This window comes from Theobroma cacao, chromosome 9 (genome assembly GCF_053813885.1).
Source record: "Theobroma cacao isolate CCN51 chromosome 9, ASM5381388v1, whole genome shotgun sequence".
Taxonomy (NCBI): Eukaryota; Viridiplantae; Streptophyta; class Magnoliopsida; order Malvales; family Malvaceae; genus Theobroma; species Theobroma cacao.
The window spans coordinates 11116755-11141931 of NC_142647.1; the positions used below are offsets into that span (position 1 = coordinate 11116755).

Consider the following 25177-nt stretch of genomic DNA (forward strand, 5'->3'; position numbering starts at 1 on the left):
TCTGTTCTTTTTTGTTCAAGGTAAAGAATTTATGCACTATATATGGGTATATAATTTTATTTCCAAAAAGGTATAATTTATATTTTAATGCCCCCGAAGTTAGTAATATAGGCATGGAATGTAGAACCGAATAGAAAGAAAGGATTTTCTGTTCATATAGGACCATGAGATCAAAAAAGGAAAATCCGAACAAATATAATACCCTAGGGATGATTATATAGAACTCTTCCCGCTTATTGTAAAAGAGTAATATGTTGCTGTCTTGTGTACGCATTTGGGGATATAGAAGTTGCTCTTGGAGCCTCCATGCGTGAAAAGGTCAAGTAAACACAAAAGCTAGCTAAAACAATGCCCACTTTTTCTATCATGCAAAATGCAAGCTAGCAAACATTTTCCTAGCATCGTGCTAGTATATGAAAATGGTTAGCACCCAAGAAACGAAGAAGGCTAGCTACAACGAGCCTACCTTTTCATGTAAGAAACCTTTAGCCTAGATAGGTTGATTAGGGGCTAGGCTTTATCTAGATTTCAGCTCGATGGAGGACCAAATGGCATTTGTTCAAGCAAAACTCGTACGAAGAATGTATCACGCAGTGCGAAGGAAGCCTATGAAGTAAGGATAGGTGGGATGGGGAGGCAAAGCCAATCTTTTTGTTTAAGGATCTGAATATGTAGAAGGTAGCATAAAGCCTAAGAGTTTGCTTGTGTATATTAATGTCAAAAGAGATGAAGGTTAAAGTCCTGGGCGTTTGGTTGGAGTGTCACCGTCTAGGGATGGTCCTACTAGAATCTAAATCTTTTTTACGACTCATGCTAATTAACCACCAACTGATTGTCAAGAATTAATAGCAACTATAAAAGAAGAGGAAAGGGAAGTTAAACCTAAACGTCAAAAATCAAGTCACCTTAAATAGTTGCTCATAGTATAGTGTCTATTTATTTAAAGATCAACTGAGAAGCACAATCCCATCTATGATGATGGTACAGTCTCAATCATGCATGTATCTTGCATTATCTCTTTACATTCACGTACTACGCATGTGATATAATATAGTCAAAATTGTGTAATTAGGGTAGATAGAATAGTGTTTAGATTTTGTTTTTTGTATTAATTACTTTTCTTTCGGGCAATAAGGAAAAGACAAAAAAAAAAAAAAAACCCAATTCGATCGAGTAGGCATTGCATTTGAGAAAGTGAACTTGCTACCAAAACAAGTGCAGAAAACTGCACCCCTTGTGTAAAATTATTTCTTCTTTTCATAGTTTTCCAAATTCAACTTTGTCAACTTCAATTGAGGTCAACATGTATGGCAACCTCCTAATTTCCTTTGATTTCCATTTTAATCGACAAAGTCAAGTGTCGGATCAGCTCAATAGATTCTCTACTGCTGATCATTTTCACACAGCCAAATGCCCTCTGATTAGAGTTGTTAAGCAAAATTCAATGAAATCCTGGCTAATGACAAAATTTTCAACGTCCTCCACCTCTACGTCTTTTTGTAGTTGGTCTCGTCTCACTTGGAAAGCCTTAGTGAAAAATATTTCACCCTTTAGAGCCACCCTCAATTTTCTGTGATCAAGGGTTACAGTATCAAAATTGAAAAGCAGCAGATTTTATTTTATTTATTTATTTTTCAGAGTGAGTCTTGCGAGGGGCAAAGACAACAAACCCACATGACATTATAACTTGTACAGCAAAAGCAATATATTTTGTAAACTGTAAAGGCTACAAGGCTACGAGGCTACAGCTCAAAAAAAGGCTGCCCACAGCTCAACATGCAGAGGAACAAATTCTTACAGTTACGGCCCTATGAAATTAGACAGGTGAGAAGGCAAAATGACCAAAAATCCCAGTGCTAAAGATTTTGTGTTTGGTTTTTATGAGAGAAAAAGTGAGGCAAAAGACACTTCAAACATGCGCCCATAAACTGTGACCCCCCTCCCCAAAAAAAGCTGACCTCAAAACCCAGAAAGCTTCATGTGATGCGAGAAGTGAAAAGCATGGCACATAGGCCAACGACAAGGTCCTTTTGAGCAACTTTATGCAGAGAGATAAATACTGTACTGGGTGTAGTGGTACTATTGTTAAAAACACCGAGACTTTTCTTTCACCATGGTAACTTCCCTAGGCCATGGTCGACCCATTTATGCTACAGCCTTATATTTGTAGTTTCTGCTGTACACTTGACTTTTTCTTTGGCTTGTTTATAAGATGTTTGGTCGTGGAATCCTTTGCCTTTGTCCCCTCTCTCTCTCTCTCTCTCTCAAGCTGGCACTCGCAAATTCAACTTTCCATTTTACACATTAAATACTGGGTCCTGTGAAATTGCAGGAAATGCAAGGGAAAGAGGGTCATCCCCATTTAATGCAAAAAGCTAGTGGGGTTTTTGTCCAACAACAACATCCAACTCCCGGGATTGCCGCCGAATTCTAGTTACACTTGAATTCTTTTCTTTTCTTTTTTATTCATTTTTGCATGTAAAACGAATAAATCATGCCCCCTTTTTTTTTTTTTTTTTTTTTTCTAATTTTCATTTTCATTTTTCTTTCCTTTTACTAGTATTTTCCTTTTCTTAAAGGGAATAAATAGAGGGGTAAGGGATCACAGTCGTGGAACTTTTCACATGAGAAAAACATGGGCTACATCCCATAAGGCTACAACTATAAAACATATAGAGCACCGCTAAATATAGGTATCTTTGTTGGTTTCTCCTACGCATGCCTTGACGCATCATTATAATTCATGTCAATACTTGAACAATTACAAAACATTTGCCTGAAATTGGTATGCCAAATACAATGAACGCATCAATCTTTTAACAGAACATACTTTCTGACTCTCTCTCTCTCTCTCATATATATATATATATATATATATGTATATGATGAAGACATGAATTTCCCTTTTTTGCTTTGTGTGGTTAGGCTCTAACGAAGATTTGTGATTGTGCGTTATTAAAAGGAGTCAATCATGGGTGTGTGCCTTTAGACTTGATTGTTTTACTTTTAGGGAGAGATTTGGACCCTTTTTTTTTTTTTAATTTTCATTCACACACCCAGTTTAACACGCGTTGCATTTTCGAAGTGTTGAACAGATGAACACGTGAATCTGCTTTTGCCTTTTCTTCTTTTTCTTTTCTGGTGGGCTAGGTTGTGGTCATGGGGGCCTTGCCCATGTCCACCAGCTGAGCTAATTTATGGGTGTGCAGGCTAAGGCCAGCAAAATTAATGCAATATGTTTGCACAACCTCTTCGATTTAATTCAATAGTTGAAACCAAAATCAATCATTTTGCCTTCTTTATGCCACCAAACAAACATCCATTACCTATTTCCGTTTTTAACATGCACAATTTCTTCTAGGATTCCGTATTGTTATTATTATTATTCTAAGATTTCTTAATTTTTTGTGAAGTGAAGGATTAATTCCTATTATCATGAAATTTAAATTCGAAAACAGATGGAATAATAAAAAAATATGATTATTTAATTTAATGATAAGTACATGTGTTATAATGTATTTTCAATGACGAAAAATTCTTGAATTAGTGCACTGCCTTTTTTTTTTTTGTTTTGGCTTTAAGCTGGATATCATTTCACCTTTTGATCAGATGCTTGCTGGATTGGTCCAAATTGATTTGTCATAGACAGATTAGACGGATAGAAAAAACTGGAAGAATTTCAAACGCGTAGAAGGATCAGCCTCAAGTTGTTTTCATTCATTTCGTCCAACAATGTCAGAGCAATAAATATGAAAAATAGACATTCAACAAAATCAGCTCTCATTAAGCCTTCACCAATGATGCATGACTGTGCATTAGTTTGCTCTCTCATATTACCAATTCACGTAACAATCTGAAATCCCTGGATTAAGATTTCAAAAGTAAAAACTAGACATGCATATGTACACACATGTACATATATATATATATATATATATGTCATTCTCAGTAAAATTAAAAAATAATAAGATAAGCAACTTTGTTTCTCAATGTGCAAAAAGGAGGAAAAAGACGATAATAATTCACTGGTTTCCTCGGCATAAAATGAAGAAAAGAATCGAACTCTCGTTTTCTTAACTTTTTCTGTGTTTGGCAATGCTATGCTATGTATAGTCTACGAAATACAAAAGAAAATAAAACAAAGGAGTCACATCCTGTAGTGCACTAGGTCTAGTTGTATGAAACAATTAGATGCGTATTATTTTGTCCTTTCATGTTGATTGCAAGCAGGAATTCACATGGAATAGCTACAATGATTTAATGTCACCATAATTGAGTAGTTGACTATAGAATAAAAAAAATCGTCGATGCAAAGGGCCAAAAAATACCATTTGTCTACTTTTCTCCTAACATTTGATCCATGTCTAGTAATATGGCAATGGCTAACCCCATTTTTTTTTTCCTTTACAAGGAGAAATTTGAAGAGGGTAATATAGAAGCCTCTCTGCAACTTGCCATATGACTCACGTCAAGACTCAAAAAAAGACTGATGGATGTGATTTTCGCATTGCATGTCCAGGACGTGAAAATCGTGGGTAGTCTGACTCCTCAATCTCAAATAATCGTGTAATACACGTAATGCAGAAGAGAACACCACGTGCCTTGATGCATCCATTCACATCCGCTAAATTACGATTGGATGACCGCCTCTAGATTTTTCTTAAATAACCGTTGGTTGATGTTAACATGTACATAATTATGAAATTGACTGATAGAGATGGGGGGCAATTGGAGCGGACTGTCTGTCTTCTCCAGTATCCTTGGGAGAAGAGTAACAGCAGTCGCTCACTGATTGCTTTGCTCAAGTGCTTGGTAATGCGGCAATCCTGAAAATGTTCAGTTACTCATCGCCTGAGACTGTTTAGAATGCTGATGGCAGCACACACAAAATCCTGAAACCTTGCAATCTCCATGCATCACAATTCATTTGCTGTTGGACTCGGATAAGATGAGTTACACAAACTAACCTTTCCTCTTCGATAATTGCAAAGCAGCTGTACATAAAAAACAGTGTGTCCAGACCAAGGCCCTAATAGTGTCCATCATGAACACTGGAGCAACAACACAGCCCAAACAAGTGAACCAAATTGGAGTCCAACCAAAATCAGAATTATTGTGCTCGAACCCAAACACAAAAACTCTTTTAAGTTACACCGGTCACAATGTTACATCAAGGCTCAATTGCCAAGTAATGAAGTAAAAAAATATATTACTTTCACTAACTTCAATTCTTCCAAAGCAAGCCAATCTAAACATTGCCGGTGCAAAATTTGCTCTATGAAAGCTGGTGCTGTTTATAGTAACTTCTGCTCCTGGCATTTCACTCACCTTCTGTCTACAATACACTAGTTCAATCCGCTAACATGGACAATCTGGTCTCCAACTGAGATTACCTGAACAATCCTTTTTTCAGGTCTGATTTATGGTCGAACACAACAAACCCCAAGTTTCTTATAGTTCCCAAACATTTCCTGCGTAAACACAAACATAAGAAGGCAATCTTCACTGCCATTAGGCCCAAGAAAAAGTATTACCTCCTTAAGAAGTGGCCAAAACTTAAAGAATATTCCAATTTTAGAGAAATGTCTTGTTAAGTTTTGTACTATGATTGAAACCAACATTATCAGCACCATATATACCAATCAGTGTTTTATGGATTTTCTGTTACAGTGGTCTACACCGGTATTGGTACCTGTATGTTTGGATGTACCATTTTGTATTTTAATAGTTTTTATAACATATATCTAAAGTGTTTCTAAATTTAAGAATAGTTCATAACATGACCTGAAATATACAACATTGATGCACATATACATGTAATTGTGTGTATGTAATGTCTGTATGTACATTTGTGAGTATATATGAGAAGGAATCCCATGTATAATAATGTACTAAATTAGTTTTACACCTTTTCATGTCTTTTTATACAATTTATATTTTGTTAATCCAACCATTCGATTTTATGCTCTATTCTCATAAATCATGCCTATCAAATTTCAAGTTAATTGAAAATGTCTAACTATTTGTTTGATAACAAATAAACTTTCAACTGTTAAATATATATATTTGAAAATTTAATTCCCAATTGTTTTCAACTATGAAGTAACTATTTTAAAGATTTTGGATAGAACATTATTGTGCCTGATGGCAACTGGTACGCTTTTTCAATTACCTAGGTTCAGTAATAAACCTACTTCTACACAAAAATATCTCATTCCCTTACAATGGATAGGAGCTTGTACTGAAGCTTCTTCTGTTGTCAAACATAGACAACCAGTTCCACAAAGAATAAAGCTAATAGAAATTAGAGAAAAGCCAAAAGTACTACTTGGTATCAGCCAACTAGATACATCCATTTTACAGAAAATATCAACTCTCTATCTATAAATCATGCAAAAACTTTTCTTGCAGGTCGCCACTATTAACTAAATCACAGGGTGTGTTATCTAATTGATGATTTTTTCCCCTAATGGCTTCTCCAATAAAATGTAGAAGATACTAGTGGCTTTAAGTCACAATGTACTTGATTTGGCATATCTAGATTTGTCTCTAAACTACAAGGAGGTAAAATCTCCAACTCAAATGCTCATCAAATTCTCAGCAATGGAGAAATTATTATAGATTATTTTATGTGTAAATACCATGTTTATATTCAAGCCAAATACATAAAATTTCAGCATACTGCAATAATAAAAAATGGGTACCAGCAGTTATAACATGGGTATGCTGACGCACTAGGCTCCAGTACATGCACCGATTGAGATTTTACCTTCTACTCTTGCTGAGAAGGAAAAATGTCATTGAACCAATTTGGTTGAAGGATAACATGCTGCAAAAATAAATTTCTGCACAAGTTAATCTCAGATCCTTGATGCTCCAACATTTACATAATGGATATCACAAGGGAAAAACAATTAGCAGATGAATTTAATGAATACATAGAATGGAAAGAACAAAGGGAAGGAATTGAGAACCAATTCATTCCTGGTATCAGAAACAATGCTGTTACCTTAATCTGTGTCCTATCATACGTGTACGTGATGTGAACAGATCCATCACTAGCCTCGATAACAGCGGGATAAGAGAATTCCATTTCCAAATTCTCCTCCAGTGTCAAAGCTTCATGCCATGAATCACCATCATCTGTGGAGAGTGCAACTTTAAGCACGCCCCTTGAGATTGTATTGTAAGCAAGTAAGACATGACCATCCCTCAGCTTAACCCCATCAATACCTAAAAATTGAGGCTCATGGTATAAGCCAGTAGGGGAAATTTGAAGGTAATAGGCAAAATTTTTCTTTCCATTTTCCATAGCATTAGCCAATAACTAATTTAAATCAAGGAAATACAATTCTTGAAGATGAGAAAACAAGTCAAAACCAAATTAATAATTTTAAACGATGCATAACTAAGTTATAGATTCCATACAGTCTACATTGAACCATCACAGTAAAGATCCAATAACTAATTTAAAACAAGGAAATACAATTCTTGAAGATGAGAAAACAAGTCAAAACCAAATTAATAATTTTAAAAGATGCATAACTAAATTATAGATTCCATACAGTCTACATTGAACCATCACAGTAAAGATAAATTTTCTTTCTGTTGGATGCCATCCAAGAAAAAGGGATTAACCCACCAACCTGAGTTTGGGTTGGGAAGCTCAGTAGGTTTTGCATAATCCCAGTTATGACCACCATCAATGGATTCTGAGATACAAACTTTACCAATGCCATCAAAAGATCGCAACAAAACACGCAATGTTCCTTTTGCAGTAAGGTAAGGAACTGGTTGAATCACACTGAGAGATTTATTTTTAACGATAATAGGGCCATACTTCTTCCAAGACACACCAGAATCTGCTGTAACCTGTCGATGTAAATCATCAAATATGTCAACTGCATTTTCAAACATCATTAGAGTCCAACAGCTGACGTAGATGAGTCAGCATCACAACCTCAACCCATGCCCCCCAAGAATTCCAACTCTCTACAGATGATCCACAGAGCAAAAGGCCATTTTCCATCAAAATAGGCTGCGGATGAGTGAATACACACATGATCAGGAGATGTTATCAGAGCTTCATGGTTGAGAATATAGCAAAATATATGTAAATTTAATAACAAATTCTAGTCACACCTTGTTTTTAGAAGGTCCTAGTATGCCAGGAGGAAGTTGCTCTCTCTTTGTCCAAGTAACACCTTTATCATATGATCGCTTCATGCATCCACTCCACCTGTATTTAGTTAAAGTCAACAGTTAGAGAAGGTAAGCAGGATATATATTATTATAACAAATTCACATATAATAATAACATACAGACAGGACAAATAACTTCAGAATGCTCAGTCATATTTCATGTTCTTTTTCTACTTTTATTTTTTTGATAGAAACAGAGCGCATTTACAGCTTGAACCTAAAATCTCTATCCAAATCCCTACTGCCTTAGTTAAAGCCAAGTAGCATCTTTGCTTAACCATTTCCTGAGACATACTTAGATCCTGAAGATCTTAGAGTCTCCAAGCTAAACTTTATTCACAAAAGAACCGTAACAGTTTGGACTAATAAAGGATAAAACACAATTTAAGGGTAGCCTATTCCAAAATTTCAAGTATATAAGCAGAACTGCAGTCTATTCTTAACATGTCTTTGCTACAAAGTCAAAAAATAAATATTTGAATTGAGGCACTTTAATCCTTATTACAGGTTAACCTTAAACTACAGCAGAAAATTACTAACATAACTAAAACAGAATATGCATCTGAAAAAATAGCAGTTCTAAAACTATCTGGTAAGAGATCTATTTTGACAAACAACTGCAAAAAGAAAAGAGAACTAACAAGGATGTTAACCTTTTAATTTCTGTACCTTAAAAGATGCTTTATTTAGCTTTAATGTGTGCTGTAAGGCAAAAACAGTTTGCCTCGATTGACTTTAAATCCACTCAATGTATGAAGGTGCGCTCTTAAAGCTTCAATTGCTAGTAAAGCCTCATCATGTAAACATTGAAGCCTTTTTGAGGTTTTAGGACTTAATATGCATCCAAGGCAATGGAATGACTAAGAATAGAATAATGTTTCTGAGCAGAGAAGAGCACCCAGCCTTACTTCATGTTTGACATGTTCCAAAGTTATAAGGCTTCAACAAGCATATGGCAAATAGTCTATGAAAGCCTTCAAATTTTCTATAGTGAAATGCTATCACCCATATTGTTGTGGCTATTATAGCACGAAAGAGTATGATAGGGAAACCGCATTATAATGTGTCATTTCCTTTCCTTTACACCATAATATTAGCATTGAAGTTAGAAAAGGACAGGAAAAGAGGGGTTTCTAAAGGAAAGGAAAGGAAAGGGAAGATGCTTGCCTTGTTTGGGTAGTAAAAATGAGGAAGGGAAAGGAAAGGGAGAGATTATCAAAATCCCTTGTTTGGTTAAGTTTTTAAAGCAAAAGAGAAAGGATGAATTATAATGCACATTTCTACTTATACCATTCTTACTAAAATAACAATAATGATATAAGCAATTTTAGCTGATCCTTTTGAGCAATGGGGGCTGTGTGTTAAAGTCTCTCTCTCTTTCTCTCTGGAAGGAGGGAAATCTTTTCGTTCCTTCAATTTGGTGATAGTTCATGGGGCATCGGTTGTTGACCTTCTGCTGAAATTTGGAACTCATGAAGAAAAGATTTGCATTTTGAATGACTCTTCTACAGTACATGCGATGTTCTATAATTGTGTTGCGTATTTAGGTTTTAACAATGCAATAAACTGAATCAACTTCGCAGAATAAGTGAAGAAGTTCTATAAAGTAGGCAAAAGAAAAACAATTGTTAGACCTGGCTATTAAATTTACAAAGAAGACTTTGTCAGAAAAAAATAAAGGGCTAGAAATTTACTTTTGAACCTCCTGGCCTATTTTATAGAATAACAACAATTCCTCTGATGGAAGTTTAAATAGCACGGGATTCCACATTGGGACATTGGGTTCTTCATCAATAATAACAGGTGGATACCAGCAGCCATCCTGCCAAAATAAATTTTCATGCATTTAAGTGAAAACAACTCTGTTAAAATCCTAAGAGGATCATATCACAAATATGCACACACATAGACACATCCATGCACACATGTTAAGGTATAAGTGGAAGAAAACAAAACATGACTAGAGTTTATAAAGAGAATAATAGGTGAATGTAGTTTTTCCATGTTCTATTCCTGCCTTACAAGTACAGACAGATTAGACAATGGAAAGGCAAATAAGACTGCAGGCAAAAAAGACAGAAGAATGATGGACATAAGACGTGACGCAAGGGTGGTGAGGCATCCTTTCTCTAGTCTTATGTGTACACCTAAATATATGCTTAATGTAGCTACAAAGAAAAGGGAAAATGAGAGAATGCAAATCTACATGTATGAGAACACACGCTCATGCACACGAAAATTCATATAAGCAGAAGATGAAAGCTCTGAGGACCATCGCATAATAATCAGGAAAAATACTAATGGAAACAAATAGGGGCAGGAAACAAGGAAGAAGAAAAAACGTTCCCATATTATTTTCACTTGGTCGGTAAGATGACTCCCCTTTTTGTACATTAAGAGGCCTTTCCTAAAATGCTAGAGTAACCCACAAATTTCTTAAGATAACTAGATTGAAGTTCAAGCTCAATATTAAATAATGATGATGATGTTGATGATGATGATGAGCTAACAGAGATGACAGTTATAATAACAAATAGAAAAATAATCACAGTTACATCTGCTGAACATACATATTGGTTATCCTCATATAAAACCCTGGAAAATTCCAGGGAAGGAACCAATATCATGTTCAGCAAGTGCTAGACAATTACCTTGTATTTCTGCAACCAAATTTTCACATCAGGTGCTCCTTCAGAGGTACCTCCAAAATAAGCAGCTAAAAAATGACCTTTATCAACCTGCACAAATTGCATAGAAGCAATAAACAAGCCAAATTCTTTTGACAGAGGAACACTACAGAATAAAACCATAACATGCACACTCGCACAAAAATAACTGAATTATTTAATCTCAATAATGGTAGAGGCATAACCTCAACAATACTAGAAGCATGGCAACTTTTGAAGGGAGCAGAACCAGCGGAAAAGGTGAATTGCTCTCTCAGTGGCCCCTGAGTGCAACAATCTTTCTTCATATTTAAATTCTCAGGACTTCAAGTCGCCACAATTTCATATAATCTTAGCTAACTTTCTGCATAGTTTTTACAGCACGTCTTTAGGTCTTTTCAAGTCTTACCAAAATATACATTTAAGCAAACATGTGCACACTGAAACGCTAGCAATAACAGAATACCAACAAATAAATTTGTCCAAACTTTATGATTTTATCATGAAGTTTACAGTTGTTATATTCCTGTGGAATTAGGCTAGTCAAAACAATGGAAAAAATTTAAAATTTTTTTGATGTTAATAGAGTTAGGACTTAAAGCAATGGGACTAAGGTTGACACTTTTCACCAATGGTAAATGACAAAATAAAACTGGGGTTCGCACAAAAATCTTGTCTATACTCTTAAGAGCCACGATCACATCATAATGTGAACAAAACAAGCATCAACCTCAAAGAATTCAGACACATCTATATCACAATGGAATTTTAAGAAATCAAGGTAAGAGTTGAAGTTTGTTGCAGATCCAGAACAGTGGGTGACACTGATTACTGAAAACAACAGAAGGAGAAGAAAACCAACAAAATGTTTCCTGCTGATTTCCACATATCCATTTGGCTTATTTAGTTTCATGAAATGGGTTTTTAAAGCAACAATGATGCATGTATAAACATGTTTCTATATATATATATATGAAGAATAGAATGAGAGAGATAAAACTGAGAAGGGTTGTGAAGAAGAGTAGCCCCCAATGTATAATTAAATGCTATCATAAAAATGGGGAAGAGAGAAAGTACCTAATACAGTTACAGTAGTAGGAAACTCCAGCAGGGCGAGAGAGGAGAGAGACAAAGAAAGAAAGAACGAGTTCACTTTACCAAACAGCTTATAATAATACTGTAGGTAAGCGGACCTCGGAGTAACGGTGCGTAGTAGAATAGGCCCAGTCTAGACACTCGTGTTTGGGCTTGAAAGTAAACTCAAGTACTCGTAGCATAGTAGGGTGGAAAGGAGTTACAAAGCCTGGGCTTTTTTTGGGTTGAGATAAAATATTATTCGAACCCAACTTGTTTTCTAGCTAGCTCTAGCTCTGCTTGGACGGAATTTCCACTATTCCAAGCCAGTCAAAGACCCTCAAACCCGAAGTGAAGTTCCCAATGAAATACCCAACCCATCCCACGTCATGTCATGGACAGGAAAGAAAATTGTTTCTAAAACCCTACCCAACTAGCAACTGGTTATGTTAAAACCCAACTTCAGACTTTGATGAAAGAGTAAAAGTACAAATCCATGGCCTCCAGCGGATGCTCGATCTTAACATTGGCACTTGCTGCAGTGTTTTCTGCTTCTTCAGCAATCTCCTGTATCTTGTTTCTCTACCTTTTTTCTTCTTTATTCTTTTTATGTAGTTACCTTGAACTTTATTTCATATGTATCTGCATGTTCACCTTCTTTCTCTCAGTTTTTATATATAGGAAAAAATGGGTAGAATCAGATTCTAAGGTGAAAGAGCTTCAAAAATCTCTTAATTCTGCTTTGGAAAAATGTGCTGCAGAGAGACAAGGTCGCATTAGGGCTCAGCAGGTTCTTCCTTCTTCTCTTCTTCTTTATTGTTTTTATTCTTTATAGTATTGTTATTTGCCTTTCTTAAATTATTTGCTTATAAGAAAAAACAAATATTTGTAGGCATTGAGGAAAGCAGTAGTAGCACAACCCAAGTGTGAGAATTCAGAAATGACATCGTATCCAATGGCACCTATTGGTATCATTCAATCTTGCTTTTCTACAAGGTGATTCTAAGAAGGCATTTTGTTTAGTAATTTCTAAATCAACCATTTTTTTCATATAAACTTTGATTGCAAGTACTCTTTTTTTTTTTTGCCATTGTTGCTATTTGCTGTAGTTTTCATTTCTAATGTTTTCTCGCTTCACAGAGGCCATGTTATAAAAAATTAATTTTACTGTGCAAAATGAAAGTTTTCATGTCTCAAAGCCAGAATTGTTGACAAGAGGTAAATCCAAAGTTGGATCCCAATCAACTCATAGGAGGGCCCAAGTTGGATCAATCTACTAGTTTAGTGAACGTGGTAGATTTTTTTTCTTAATAACTAATAGTTGAAAGAGCAGTCCCCGAAAGACAAACCTTCAAATATTGGCCAAAAAAGAAAACTTTAAATAGAGAAGGATCAGATATGAACTAAGGTAACAATGAAAATATTGGTTTTTGTAGAAAAAGTGAATGATACTGTACAGCCAGTGACTTAAATTAATTATCTGGGTTCCTTTCCCTTGTTTCAACCATGTTAAATATTTTTCTTTGCTTTCTGCATTTTAGTTCCACAGTTGTGGAAAAGTGCATCAACTGCAGTCTAGCATGATGACAGAGATTTGTCAATAAAAAAGTTTATTTTTTTAATAGAAGCTATGCAGTACTCATGCTTGTCTGGGTAAATTTTCAGATCAATGCCTACTACTAATTTATCTGTTGTTTCTCAAGCATGGTGCTTGATTAATGCTAAATGACCAAATTCCATGTATAATTTGTGCAGGAATGGGACCCCCAGGCAACCTCTACTTGTCCCTCTAGCGAGGGCGTGTTTGGTTTTTGATTCAGCTAGAGTTCCCCCCGCATCTCTTGAGGGCCTTGAAGAATACTCTCATTGCTGGATTATATATGTGTTTCATTTAAATACAGATCTGGAGAAGTTATGGAAGCATCCATCTAAATCAAAGTTTAAGGCCAAGGTTTGTGACATTGTGATAATTGAACACTTGTTATTAGTTTTTTCTATCACTTATGATCATTTCTTATCATTGTTAAACTTCTATGGAAGGTTGGTCACTTTAATAGGTCAGAGTTCCTAGATTGAAAGGTGGAAGGATGGGAGTTTTTGCTACACGATCTCCACATCGACCATGTCCTATAGGACTCACTGTAGCAAAGGTATGGAATCCTGCATTGATGTGTTATTAATGCAACAGAATGTTCACCAACTGTTGTCTTTCGACTGATATCTGACATAAATGCGTAAAGTGGGGTTTAAAACTTTAGAAGTTAATATCTGATGAAAATTTTTTTCTCAATACTTAAGGGAAGATCATTTCAGAAATATGATACGTGGATCTTTTGGCATTGCCACACCAGGGGAATAGTTTTTCATATTTAAGGATGAGAAATGCTGCAATAAGCAAGTTTAATTTAGCCTGTAATACTAGTGATGATTTAAAGAATCTCTGATCCAGTTTGGCAGAATGCATCTCTGTCAAAAGCAGCCATTGGATGTCAACCTTTCTGTCTGCCTTAAGTGAATTTCTGAATCATCATGGAGGATTATGGCAAAGCGTTGTTGGTATACATGAAATCAAGATTTGCAAGCTCTGTGACTGCACTTTCCTTCATAGCTCTGCGTGTGTGTGTGTGATTATTCTTGTTTTGCCAATTATCATTTTTCATAATGTCTTTTCTACCACTGTAAAAATAAGAAGTTATGCGCAGTGGTGAAGTTTTTCTTATATTGAAGTTCATAACTTCTAAAAGTTAGAACCTTAGACATGCCTTTAGAAAAGGTGTATTCACTTTAAAACTATTATACTCTTCATATTTTAGGTGGAGGCAGTGCAAGGAAATATGCTTCTACTCTCTGGCGTGGATCTAGTTGATGGAACAGTAAGTTCTCATTTCCTTACTTCACATTGATGGCTTTATCTTCTTCTTCCCAGTTTGATGTGTTTTCTTGACAGCTATAAATATAAATTCTACTTCTTGAATGAATTTTATTAACAGCCTGTACTGGATATCAAACCATACGTACCATACTGTGACAGTATTGAAGGAGCAGTGATACCTAATTGGGTCATGGTATTTCCTCTTCTATGGTTCTTTAGCTTCCAGTTTTATTCATACATGCTGTTAAGAAATATCATTTATTCTATTGCAACTTTTTTCCTTGAATAAGACATCCCAACTGGTTCTTTTGCTTCTAAATTTAGTTTCTTAGGAATACAACATATAAGGCTGTAAATTTTCCTTGAATAAGCTATCTTTCATGAATTTGATACATACATACGTACGTACGTACGTACGTACGTATATACATATACACACATATACACATTTTTTTCTTTTTTGACCCTGGCATTTTAAGTGCAAAATCTGGATGTGACTTTTGGTGCAGTTATTTTAAGTGGCTAATATTTACCTGCTATCAGTGTCTGAGTTGCTGCTGCTAGGTACCAAAGGGTTAAACATTGTTCAAAAATTAGGTCAGACGCATGCATAAGTAGTTGCCACTTGCTAGATATGGATGCGTCTTTAAGATCAGAACCATTAATATTTGATAAGCTTGGAGTTGCTGTTCTTTTAGTTATGTTGTAGACACTAAATTAAATTCATTAGCATATAAGTAGAAATTTGAAGAACATTTATATTGTTATCGTGTTTGAATAGTTGTAAGTTGAGAGTGGTGAATTGGAGAGAAGTTATTGAATTTCTCTTGTATGAATTGTGTAAAAGGGGTTCTTTTGGAAGAGGAAGAGGTAGTTTTGGAAACATCTAAAATGGGAATGTTGAGCTTGGCAAAGAGAGAGACTGGAGCATACTTTGAAGTACCTAGTGTTGTGGTAGGTGGTGGAACAAGATACGGGGAATAGGAAGTAGGGAAGTTTGGAAGAATAAAGGAAGAGAGGGATGTAGAGAACAATGAGGGAGGAGATTGTAAAGAGTGAACTTAGAGAGAGAATAAAAAAAGCCAAAAGCCCACCAAATGAATTGCGAAAACCAATATATATAGGCCAAAGGGTGCAATGAATGCAACCACTGAGAAGATGCCGACTGGCAAGGTATTAAAGCCCTTTTCTAGTCAATACAAAGGTTACTAGGGTCATTTGGGGTTATTCTAAGTTCTGTGACAGCAAACCTGGAAGTGTGCTCTTTGTGCTAAAAGGAAGAAGTAGGGAATGGTCAGGAGGAAGACTTTTTAACTATTTTCATATTTGAGTCACCAAGTTAAACTCTTTAGAACATCTTAAAAGCCTGACCACTCATTCTAGACTGACTTTCACTAGCTCCGTACGGTAAAATAACCATGTCACTTGTTTCTAGTTTCTTCCATTGCTTCATGCAGTAAAGGCTTTGCTAATTGATTTGGAGTACTTTCACTATTTCATGTGATGATGTAATTCATGCAGTATAGTGTGTAATTTACACATTCTTCACGTGAAATAATCAAATCGGCATCTATACGACTTTGATATTATAATATATTATTTTATTCAAATAAAATATTATTTTTATTTTGAAATTTTTCACTCACCTTCTAGAGCTTTTAACATCTCAATGGGTCCCAATCTACTTCCATATCACCTTTTTGATTCCACTGATTCGCCTTTCAATAAAATAATATTATTTTAATATTATTTAATCGCATGATTATTATTTTATTGTAAACATTTCCTTCTACCATCTTATAGTTAATAATATTATGTTCGACCTTAATTCTCCTTGATTATCCATAATTAAGCTCAATTGACAATTTATTAAAGTATAGGGTGTTACAAATTGTCACTTGTTTCAGGTTACTTGCACTGCTTCACGTGGTAAAGCAACTGTGCTACTTGTAATAGATTACTTTCACTGCTCCATATGTGATGTAGTTCCCTATAAGATGATTTTATTAATTCTAAAGAGATAATATATTAGTAACCAAAATGCAATATCTGTTGCGATTCAACCTCATGTTCAAACATGAAATTAATCATGAAATTAAAAATATAATATATCGAAAAAATAAACTAGCATTTAATCAAAGAAACAGTTGAATTTTACAAGATCAATATTTGTGTTTTTTATGTAATTTTCAAATTAATTATGAACATTTATAAGTTTAAAAGTTACTTGCCTTATTCTAAATATCGTAATCAAGAGTCAATTAAATCTAAAACGCTTGTAATGAAGTAAGTAACCCGAAAAGAGAATAAGATAATCTAAAATCTTACAGTTGAAATCTATGCTTCACTTTTAGGATTCATCAAATCTTTAGCCATTCAAGTGTTTGGCCTCTAATAATAATCCACATAGTTATCGAATAAGATCTTCTCAAAGGTAGGATTTTACTTGTACTAGTAAGTTTTGTTTTTTAAAACAAAACGATTAAAAGTTCTTGTCGAAACTTATTTCTGTAAGATAAAGTAAATTATTTTTCTTTTCTTAATTTTATGAAACAGTTAAGAAGTGGCTAACGGCTTAAAATTTTAGTTGGCTAATATAAAATATTTGTATAGCCAAATTAAGTTGTAATCTTAGATACAACGGTTGTATTTATATTTAAGTAAGTCTTTGTGAACTTAATTAATTTTCTCATTTTATTTTGGTCTGTTTCGATTAAATTCAACTTAATAATTATTTTTAATTAATTATAATAATGTTACTTAATGTGTGACTTATTAGACTTCTAATATGTTGATAGTAAATATAAATTTTAATCAAATATTAATTTAATAATTGATTTATATTTATAGATTATGAGTGGCATCTAGCAATACATCATGATCACTCAAATGTTAGAGAGTTAAGTAATAAGTTTATTAGTGTAATACGGTTCTTTCATCAAATATCTTGGATATGTTATAAAGCATGGCTCAGTGTCTACTTGTAATATTCTATATTAGTTTTCATAATTCATGATTAATCTTAAGAATTAAGGAATCTTACTTTTCTCAAATTCATCATGCTTTGACTAAAGACTTCATACAAATTAATCAAAAATTGAAAACAACTGAAACACATCCTCTCATATCACTTAAAGTGATGAATATTTTTTTAATTACTTATTCACATTCTCATGCTTCATGACGTACCTGAAAACACCCTGTTTAGGCATTTAGTCGTATCTAGACCCATCATTCCTCATACAAGATGACGTGGTATCTCACGTTTAAGGACTAGTCGCACAACTATCACATGAAAACATATTTTATAGACACTTGAGTGAAATACCAAATGGAGTTCTCATAGCCGGTCATGTTTAGTGAACTTATTCTTTATCAAGCACCTACATGTTATTCTCAAGTATCTCATATATTTCAATTTATGAAATTGATTGCTTACTTCTCAAGTAAGGAAGTTTAACATATACTAGTTTTTGAACATTGTCAATGTCTTATCTTGACAATACAATGATCAAGAACAATTTTAAGAACATGGCTTTAATGCATAATGATCTCATAATGATAACAACTTTACAATTTTCTTGAAAGGTTTTAATGTTCCATAGGTTTCATCCAATTAAGACTTAATAGCTCCTTATTATTGCACTAACATGAAGAAAAACTTTTATCGCATATAGTTATGCGATTAAGTATGCATTAAATGACAATATTTCTATTCCTTGACCAATTCAATTGGCCCAAAGACATATACCAACAGTATCATTGGCGTGCAAATTGAAGATAGAAGTGAAGAGATGAGAAGAGAACCTATCATGTAAAATGTCCTTGCAGTCTTTCTTTTCATTTCTCTCCATGAGTAAAGAGATTTTGAGAGACATGAGACTAGCTAAAGGATTTTATGAGTATGTCCTATAAATATACTGAAAATAAGGGTGGAAAACTCCATTGTCGTTAAATCATTTGTGTTTGCTCTTTTTCATTATTGTCTGAAGTCTAAATAACAGAAGAAAATTGACTTTCACTTAAAATCATCTTTTTATCTATTGTTTCGGTAATTTCCCCCTCTTCTAGTAATCCAAATTTGCTAAGAAAAATATGCCCCAATGTAGTCATAAATACTTGAGAAAGAAGAATTGAAGTTTTTTTGACCATTTAGCTGCTCATTGACAGGTTTAACTGTTAGCAAACTATGCCACCCTCCATCTTTCCTTTTCCATTAATCTCATCATGTGCGTCTGCCTTCAATTTCTTATGAAGTATGCCTAAATTTTGTTCAGGTAGACAGTATGTTATCAGTTGCTTCTGTTAGCTTCTCTGATGACTTCCCTTCCTCACTCCTGGACTGCTGGAAAGCAGCGGTAAGTATGCTGGCGTTTTTCTATGGTTCTAAACAAAGCTTGATGATGTAGGATCCATGTGTCCAATCTGAAATGCTTAATTGGTTTGTTGTTTGTCTGCAAGAATTTTGTTTTTTGATTGGGTAGGAAGCTATTTGTTGATCCAAAAGAATGGGTTTGTTTCAGGCGAAGAATTCCCTCTATTCATCACCAGATGAGCTTAAAAGCTTGGTCAAACAAGTGCTTTCTTGGGATATTCGATCACTGTCTCAGAGAACTCGACCTCATGATACTCTCATAAAGATAGGAAATGGTGACACCTCAGATAACACTTCAGATATGAATGATTTTGAAGATGGAGAAGCTTCTGGGCATGGAAGTGAGCTGGCTCCTTCTGGAGAGATAATTTATCACCTGATTTTGGATGGAATGGACTTCTCTTACAAAATTGATTGCAATGGCAATGTCATTGTAGAGAAAGTCGATCTTTCATCCCGCATCCCTTTTGGTAATCAAAAACGTTGTAATTACCTGATGTGGAAAGACAAACTTATGTAATTGTTTGCTTTTTAAAGCATGATATTATTCCAATTCTCAGTACTCTTAATGTTGAATTTCTCATAACATCTTTATATTTTGCTGCACAAAACTAAGAATGGCAAAAAAATAAGCATAAAAATAACTACAATGGCTATTCTTTTTATATAATTTTTTGTTTTAAAACAGTAAATACAGACTATCCTCATATGATCGGCACTTCGAATAATACTTCTGTTGAGAGAGGCCTAATGCCCTGGAGGGGATCTTCAAAGAAACGCAAATGATGCTGTAGTTCATCAAAATAGTTGTCATTGAATCTGCTAGAAAGCTTATCCTTGGGACGAATCTACTCATTTTTTTCAAGTGCTTGGAATTCAACTTCATATCAAAGCTATGGCACTGGCAGAAAGTTTCAATAATGAAAAGGGGTTACAGGTAGCTTTAAGATGGTTACACACAGGCTCTGAAACACAGGTTGAGTGGAAACGATGCCTCTTATTCTTCTGGCTGACGGAGGTGTATAAATCACTGGGTCAATTTGGTTGAAGAACAACATGCTGCAAAATTTCAGCTAAAGTTAATCAGCAAGAGGAAAAAACAGTACTAGACAAATAGAACGAAATGAATTTCCGGGTGAAAATGAATCAAGGGAATGAATTGATTTATTTCTCGTATCAGACACTACATTCTTACCTTAATCTGGGTCCGATTATACGTGTAAGTGATGTGAACTAATCCATCACTAGCCTGGATAACAGCAGGATATGAGAATTCCATTCCCTGCGTCTCTTCCAGGGTCAGAGTGTCTTGCCATGAATCACCATCATCTTTGGATAGGGACACTTTAAGGATACCCCTTGAGATTGTATTATAAGCAAGTAACAGATGACCGTCTCTCAGCTTGACCCCATCGATACCTGATAAACAACATTCAAGATATATGGCATGAGCAAAGAAGCCATTAGTATTCCTTTTCATTAACTACAGTTGCCAACTTAGTAGAGAACAAGTGAAATTTTCAATAGAATTAAAACCAAATTGATTATGTCCGAGAAACCAAAGGAATCAAAAGCATTCTAAAGTGAGCTATTCCAATCAAGATAAATCTATCTTTAGTTGGATGTCAATTTACAACCTATATACTATCTTGCAAGAGTCATACCAACCGGAGTTGGGGTTGGGGAGCTCAGTGGGTATGGCATAACCCCAATTCTGTCCGCAATCAAATGATTCTGCCATACAAACTCTACCAATGCTATTAAAGGATCGCAATAAAAGGCGTAAGGTGCCTTTTGCAGTCAGGAAAGGAACTGGCTGAATCACGCTGAGAGTTTTGTTTTTAACATATATAGGGCCATACTTCTTCCAGGTTCTTCCAGAATCTGCAGTGACCTGTTGCATGTGATTTACAGAACATGTCAACGCCATCTTTGAACATAAAAAGATTCTCACTGCTCATGTAGTTGAAATCATCATAACAACCTCAGCCCATGCCCCCCAAGAATTCCAACTCTCCACCGAGGATCCACAGAGCAAAAGCCCGTTGCCCAACAAGAGAGGCTGCAGGTGAGAGAATTGCATGCGTGATTAAGAAACATTATCCGAGTTCATAAGTCACAGAAATTTTTTTAATCATACCTTGTTCTTAGATGGTCCTAGGATGCCAGGAGGAAGCTGTTCTCTCTGTGTCCAAGTAACACCTTTGTCATATGATCGCTTCATGCACCCGCTCCACCTGGATTTTACTAAAGCCAACAGTGAGCAAGGGCAAGAAAATTGTACAATATGATTTATTAGTTGCTATTAAATTCAAATATCATGACGACTCAAGTCATATTTTAGAACAGGAAAGCCGAGTTTTTCAATGCTACACTCTACTTGAAATTAAGTCCTTTAACTGTTCAAAAAAACTGGAGGACTAACCAAAGTCCTGAAAACAAATTAGTGGTACCCTATTGTGAACTGTCAAGGCAGTAGAGCCAGAAGTGAAGTCAGATTGTATTGAACATTTTTATTACAGAACTTCAATTATAACATTATTGTTTCCGAATATAGGAATTTAAATCCTTGTTTCAGGTTAATGTAAACTACACCACAAAGTCACTCAAATACAGAGTACTATCCAAAACAGAATTTGTGAACGCGAAAAGTAGTTATTGAAAGTTAAAACCATTTGACCATTCCATGACACTTCATCCAGACCAAAATCTTATATATTTCTTGCCTTTGGCCTGCCAAAATTCTAGCTTAAATTGCCAACCCTCTGCAGATACATGAGGTCATGGAAAGGACTCATACACATAAGAAAATTCTACAGTAAGCTCATTCAGATCTCAACAATGCAAATAAAATGAGTGAACTTTGCAATGTGAATGAACTCATTGTAAGTATGTATACAAGCAAAAAGCAAAATCAGAAAGTATAGTCAGGTTTTAATCTACTTTTGAGCACCCAATTGCTTAGAAATTTACTTTTGCACGTCCAAGCCTACTTTATAGAACAATAGCAGCTCCTCTGATGGAAGTTTAAATAGTACAGGATTCCACATCGGAACATTAGGTTCTTCATCCGTGACAATAGGTGGGTACCAGCGGCCACCCTGCCAAACAAATTTTCATTAATTAAGGTAAAAACTCTTAGAATCAATCCAAAGAGCATCGTACTGCAAATAAGTTGGTACAAGAAACACACATAGAAAAGTGGAAGGAACCATAGCACTAGCAGAGAAAAGAGAAGGCAAGGGGGCACGCCGCCTTTCTACTGTTTTTTACCTAGGCAGATGACATGCAGATGATGGAGAAGTCTCGAAGAGCAAAAGCATGGACATAACAAAACGACAGGGGAGGTGGGGGATGGTCTTTGGAATGAGGAATCCTTTGTGCAAAACACAAGAAAGCTTGAAGGAGGCAATGCAGATACACTCGAAATTAAGAGATGTAAAAATGTTTACACTGGAAGCAATAAGTAGCTGGAAAAAGACCATCATAAGAGGAGCGTGCCACATGCCAATTAAGGTCACAGATAATATAACAGAAAAGGAAAATAGGCAGAGTAGCATCAGCAGAACATGCATATTCCCATTCTCCTAGAAATCATAAAGAACCAATCAGGTGAAAGACTGAAAACCTTGCTGTTCATCTTATGAATTAGATAACTACCTTGTACTTCTGCAACCAAATTTTAACATCAGGTGCTCCTTCAGATGTCCCTCCAAAATAGGCAACCAAGAAGTGACCTTTACCAACCTGCATGTTAAATTAGTGGCAACAATAGAGTGAAGTGAGATGATGTTGGCAAAGGAACACTATAAATTAAGAAAAACACAAAATCAGATGAATTGCATGACCTCAACAATGGTAGAGGCATGACAACTAGTGAAGGGAGCCGAACCAGCAGGAAATGTGAAGTCCTCTTTCAATGGTCCGCTAATAGAATGACCTTGCTTCTTATGGAAACTCCCAGTACTTGAAGTTGTAGCCTTTCTACATCTGCACCGTTGTTTTGGGCCTTTTGGCATAACTTTAGGTCTTCTTTTGAGTTCAGTGAAAATATAGATTTTATACAGACTTGCACATAGAAGTGCATGGGAGAGAATAACAACAGGATTTTTGTAATTTTATCAGGAAAGCCAACGACCAATGATTTGTGGTAGGCACCCATGTCATGGTTCAAATCCCCAAATTCACATGCTCAAGAGAATCAGGAAAATTTTCATTATTTCTATAGGCTGCTGTGGCATAAATTAGACCAGTCAAGAAAACGTAATTTCAAAGTGACATTCCTATTAAGAACATCACTAACGACTGATTACTATCACACATGAAATTAAGCTTCTTTGTCCCAAAATTTTGTCTTGCGGGGACAATGATCATGTCATAATGTGAACAAAACAGGCATCAATATCATAGAATCAATCATATGAATAACAAACCTGGAAAAATCCTGATGAAAAGACTGAAGCAAGCGGCGGGTGTCCCACACCACAGGTTTGGGTTTGAAGCTGCTTCTATGGCCCGGAAATGAGACATGAAAGTCGGAGAAGCTAGAAACTGAAAACAACAAAAGGACCAGAAACATAAACGAAGACAGCAACAGGACAAGCAAAATGGTTCCAACTGATTTCCCCATATATGTTGACTATCTAGTTTTGTTTCATGAAAATGAGCTTCCAAAACAGAACTGTTGTTGCATATAAAAGCAGCAAAAATGTAAGCCTAAACCATATATATATATATATTCATCTATCGAGGAGACAACATGGGTTGTGAGCATTTAATGTATTATTACAATAATAAGAAGCAGGCAGTACCTACCTAATACTGTGACTATTCAGAGAGGAGAGTCCAGAGAGAAATAGAGAAAGCAGTGTAATGAGAGTTGTTTTATTTATTACAATAAGCTGAATTTCTTTTTGTTTTTTCTTAGAAAAAAAAAAGAGTTTGACTCACAAAAAGAAGGCAAGACTGTTGCAATCAGTTCATGAAAACCCCAGCTAAAAAACAAAAAGAAAAGTTTGAAGTAACATCAAGTGGCCGCAGAGAAACAGGAGACAAAATGCCAAAAACATTACCGTCGTGTAAAGCATGCAACCGGGCCTTGCAGAAGAAACAAAACGTAGAAAATATTTAAAACAACATTAATAACTCAACTCGAAGAAAGCAACTTCGCAGGGAAAAACAACTCCGTGTTAGTATCGTCAAGGATTTTTAAACAATAGAAATGAACACAAACTTAATTTCCCTTTCCCATATTTTATGCATTAATGCAAAAAAAATGGATTACTACATATGAATGTCTCCAAAATTGAGTTGGAATTAAGAATAACATATATAATAAAATTGAAAGGAGTATTAGGAAGCAAATTATCAATGTAAAAGAAGAAATGAAATACTTTCTAGGGGGAGGGATTCCAGTAGCTTGTGCAATCAAGTGCTTAATATATTAGTAACCATAATATCTTATTTAACCTTAATAATATATATATCTAATATAATATCTATATTTTTTAAAAAATTCAATTGGATGCTTAAACTTTTATTCTTTTTTCCATCAATATATCTCACTATAGTTTAAAAAATCCACTGACATGTTAATGGATCAATCCAAATGCGTATTGTAATCAAACAAATATCACGTAATTTTGTGTGTTGATAATTATAATAGATACTTGGTAGGTACACGATATAATTTTGTTCTTTTAAAAATTTTAAAATTTTTATTTTTAAAAAAATTATAAAATTAAAATTTATTTTTTAGAAAATAAAAATTAAAAATTTAAAAAAAAAAACTCTCTTTTGTTCTTTCTTTCCTTCTCTCCCCAATCCTCTTTCCTAAAAGCATTTTTTTTTACCTCTTTTGCTTCACTTTTACTTAGTTTATATAAAAATATCATCTTAACATAAGTAGCCACCTTAGTGAAGAAAACCTAAAGCTAAAAAGAGAATTCTACCTGTATACTTTTGTGTAGGATTTGAAGGATTTTCAAG

General features: G+C 34.9%; 3 protein-coding genes across 11 annotated transcripts; 1 reads left to right on the forward strand and 2 right to left on the reverse strand.

Annotated features, from left to right (window-relative positions):
- Positions 1 to 4953: 4953 nt before the first annotated feature.
- On the reverse strand, positions 4954 to 12040 carry LOC18589120 (uncharacterized). 3 transcript variants are annotated; one of them, XR_016028158.1, is made up of 10 exons: positions 11946 to 12040; positions 11075 to 11232; positions 10854 to 10940; positions 9897 to 10024; positions 8143 to 8239; positions 7961 to 8038; positions 7647 to 7872; positions 7010 to 7233; positions 6705 to 6829; positions 4954 to 5471 (listed from the first exon to the last, which is right to left on the reverse strand). XR_016028158.1 is itself a non-coding variant. In XM_018128497.2 (10 exons), exons 2-9 carry the CDS (start codon positions 11174 to 11176, stop codon positions 6773 to 6775), a joined length of 999 nt encoding a protein of 332 aa, XP_017983986.2. In that variant the 5' UTR covers positions 11177 to 11232; positions 11946 to 12040; the 3' UTR covers positions 4954 to 5471; positions 6770 to 6772. The 3 variants fall into 3 exon arrangements, 1 of the variants encoding a protein (XP_017983986.2); XR_016028159.1 differs by having other exon boundaries at positions 4954 to 5500; XM_018128497.2 differs by having other exon boundaries at positions 6770 to 6829.
- A 296-nt stretch (positions 12041 to 12336) lies between these two features.
- LOC18589121 (tRNA-thr(GGU) m(6)t(6)A37 methyltransferase) lies at positions 12337 to 19751 on the forward strand. 4 transcript variants are annotated; one of them, XM_007013951.3, is made up of 9 exons: positions 12347 to 12511; positions 12611 to 12732; positions 12835 to 12938; positions 13698 to 13893; positions 14000 to 14092; positions 14756 to 14815; positions 14933 to 15007; positions 19092 to 19172; positions 19338 to 19751. In XM_007013951.3, exons 1-9 carry the CDS (start codon positions 12439 to 12441, stop codon positions 19707 to 19709), a joined length of 1176 nt encoding a protein of 391 aa, XP_007014013.3. In that variant the 5' UTR covers positions 12347 to 12438; the 3' UTR covers positions 19710 to 19751. The 4 variants fall into 4 exon arrangements, with proteins under 4 accessions (XP_088666511.1, XP_017983823.2, XP_007014014.3 ...); XM_088810385.1 differs by having other exon boundaries at positions 12337 to 12732; positions 19096 to 19172; positions 19338 to 19597; XM_007013952.3 differs by having other exon boundaries at positions 12344 to 12732.
- A 63-nt stretch (positions 19752 to 19814) lies between these two features.
- Positions 19815 to 23870, reverse strand: LOC18589122 (uncharacterized). 4 transcript variants are annotated; one of them, XM_018128335.2, is made up of 9 exons: positions 23623 to 23870; positions 23038 to 23179; positions 22850 to 22936; positions 22163 to 22290; positions 21330 to 21426; positions 21174 to 21251; positions 20858 to 21083; positions 20385 to 20608; positions 19818 to 20248 (listed from the first exon to the last, which is right to left on the reverse strand). In XM_018128335.2, the coding sequence occupies exons 1-9, from the start codon at positions 23817 to 23819 to the stop codon at positions 20225 to 20227; spliced, it is 1203 nt and encodes a 400-aa protein (XP_017983824.2). In that variant the 5' UTR covers positions 23820 to 23870; the 3' UTR covers positions 19818 to 20224. The 4 variants fall into 4 exon arrangements, with proteins under 4 accessions (XP_088666512.1, XP_017983824.2, XP_088666513.1 ...); XM_088810386.1 differs by lacking the exon at positions 21174 to 21251 and having other exon boundaries at positions 19815 to 20248; XM_088810387.1 differs by lacking the exon at positions 19818 to 20248 and having other exon boundaries at positions 20426 to 20608; positions 20854 to 21083.
- Between the last annotated feature and the right edge of the window lie 1307 nt (positions 23871 to 25177).

What these genes read in the sequence shown, in the direction of transcription:
- LOC18589120 (XM_018128497.2), bottom strand. Translation starts at nt 11,176, where the DNA reads ATGAAGAAAGATTGTTGCACTCAGGGGCCACTGAGAGAGCAATTCACC. An exon ending in ATGCTTCTAGTATTGTTGAG is followed by an intron (nt 10,941 to 11,074) that starts GTTATGCCTCTA and finishes CAATTTGTGCAG; the next exon opens with GTTGATAAAGGTCATTTTTT. An exon ending in TTTGGTTGCAGAAATACAAG is followed by an intron (nt 10,025 to 10,853) that starts GTAATTGTCTAG and finishes TTATTTTGGCAG; the next exon opens with GATGGCTGCTGGTATCCACC.
- LOC18589121 (XM_007013952.3), top strand. Translation starts at nt 12,439, where the DNA reads ATGGCCTCCAGCGGATGCTCGATCTTAACATTGGCACTTGCTGCAGTG. An exon ending in TAGGACTCACTGTAGCAAAG is followed by an intron (nt 14,093 to 14,755) that starts GTATGGAATCCT and finishes TTCATATTTTAG; the next exon opens with GTGGAGGCAGTGCAAGGAAA. An exon ending in TGGATCTAGTTGATGGAACA is followed by an intron (nt 14,816 to 14,932) that starts GTAAGTTCTCAT and finishes TTTTATTAACAG; the next exon opens with CCTGTACTGGATATCAAACC.
- LOC18589122 (XM_018128335.2), bottom strand. Translation starts at nt 23,819, where the DNA reads ATGGGGAAATCAGTTGGAACCATTTTGCTTGTCCTGTTGCTGTCTTCG. An exon ending in ATGCCTCTACCATTGTTGAG is followed by an intron (nt 22,937 to 23,037) that starts GTCATGCAATTC and finishes TTTAACATGCAG; the next exon opens with GTTGGTAAAGGTCACTTCTT. An exon ending in CTTGGGGGGCATGGGCTGAG is followed by an intron (nt 21,084 to 21,173) that starts GTTGTTATGATG and finishes CACATGCAACAG; the next exon opens with GTCACTGCAGATTCTGGAAG.